The 1,815-nt window shown below is 43.3% G+C and overlaps 1 protein-coding gene across 1 annotated transcript; it reads left to right on the top strand.

The window, feature by feature from the left end:
• Nucleotides 1-546: 546 nt before the first annotated feature.
• LOC142037553 (heat shock transcription factor, Y-linked-like) lies at nucleotides 547-1,312 on the top strand. Its single transcript, XM_075042012.1, is given in 3 exon segments — nucleotides 547-717; nucleotides 719-788; nucleotides 791-1,312. Coding segments are annotated over 3 exon segments (531 nt in total). The 5' UTR covers nucleotides 547-567; the 3' UTR covers nucleotides 1,102-1,312.
• The last annotated feature ends 503 nt before the right edge of the window (nucleotides 1,313-1,815 follow it).

Raw genomic sequence — 1,815 nt, 5'->3', positions numbered from 1 at the left:
CAAACCCAGCAGTTGGGCGATGGCTGCAGCCCCAGCCCAGCTGATTAAAACTCTCTGCCCAGGTGGTGAAGCAGGAGCTTCACCATAAGAACAAAGAGAGTACAGACATTTCTGCAGGGGTGAAAGGTCCCGAACTGAAAACTTCAGGTTTGGGGCATTGCTGCTCCTAACACTGCAGCCTTCCCTCTTCCTCCTGGGGCACCAACTCCTAAAGGCAACTGGATGCAGCACTGGCCTTTCAGGACTTAAGAAATGCAAACACAGTTTTACTTACTTCCTGACCCTTGACTCAAAACATCTGCAGCTCTATAAATGAAAAGCAACCACTGCTATTTCACAATTTCTTCTGCCCCTGCTTCATTTTGCCAGGAGATGGAGGCCATGCTGTGATGTGACCGTGACACACTACAGGTGTTGTGGTGATGTCTGAGAACTTTTGGTTGGGCTCCCCAGGCAGCTGGCACCATTACCCTTCATCTTGCATCTTGTCTAGCAGGACAAAGCCTGGCTGGTCATGTAAATGGCTACAGCTGGAAATTTTAGTCAAACCAAGAAAAAAAATTTAAAATGGAGCCTTCTTCATCAGAAACATCTTGGGTTTCTGTTCCGGATGAAAGAGTTGAATTGGCATTCTCAACTTCTCCTGTCCTTCCAGTATGCAATAGAAAATCTGCTGGTGATGCTGCCTTTGCACCTCTACTAGAAGAAAAAGCTGATCCAAGTTTTGCCTGATGAACCCTGGGTCATCAGCGTAGGCGCTAATTTTCTGGAGGAAAGCTCTGGCAAAGCTTTTCATCCCCCTTCTTCCTGAAGAAGCTCTGGAAAATTGTTGGAAGCAATTGGTTTCAGTCAATTTGGTGGGGCGATGCTGGAAACTGCGTAGTGGTTGCTGAAAGATTCTTAAAAAAGGTGCTGGGAAGGAGAAGACCTCTGCAAATTTTTGAAACTGAGTCCATGAAAATGTTCATTCATCAGCTTCGTCTTCATGGATTCAGCAAAATGGAAGGGGATTCTCCAGTGTCTGCCTCATCTGGTGAACTTCGAGCACTAGCAGCAGCAGATGCCGCTTTTGGCAAGGAACATCGGTTCCTCTGCACATGAAATAACTCTCAGGATATTCTGGTGAGATAGATTTACATTCAGATACAATAAGCCTTTACAAGGTAGGAGACGAGGATGGTAGTGAATGTCCTGATTTTGTCTCTCCGGTTGTTCTTAGCAATTCTTGATGCAGTATTTCTAAGGAGCAGAAATGCTGAAAAAAATAGGTTTTGGTTATTTCCGGTTATTCTGAGCCCAGGAAATGGAAAGATAGTCTCATCAAATAGTTCTTTTTTGTACTTGCTCCGTATCTTGCTGTACCAAAAATTTAAATTCTCTTGTGGCATCTGCTGAATGCTGACAAGATGCATGTCAGCACTATATTATTACCAACACATTCATTCCACACTGAAATGGCTGAAAACCAGTGGTGTTTGGGTTTCCACATCCATTTTTATGCTTTGGAAAATCCTACACTTCTGAGCTCCCAAATGACGAAAACACAAGAGGGGTTATGACTTAACACAATTGTATTTTGACATCTTACTCAGCCTCAACTTTAGGTTTAAAATGCCCCTAAAATGCCTTTTTAATATCCACCTTTGTCTTTTTTGAATCAAATGCTTAGTTATCATAGCTTTGTCTTTCTTGGTCTGGAAATGATGGCAACTAACTCCTCTCCTTTGCAGTTTTTAGTTACTCTTCTATTATAACCCCTATTTCAAGAGACATCATCCCCACCTGCCATGAACCTGTAAGCAAAGTGGTGGAGTA

This window comes from Buteo buteo, chromosome 12, assembly GCF_964188355.1.
Source record: "Buteo buteo chromosome 12, bButBut1.hap1.1, whole genome shotgun sequence".
Taxonomy (NCBI): Eukaryota; Metazoa; Chordata; class Aves; order Accipitriformes; family Accipitridae; genus Buteo; species Buteo buteo.
Note: the sequence above shows the minus strand (reverse complement) of the source record. Positions and strands in the feature narration are given on the sequence as shown.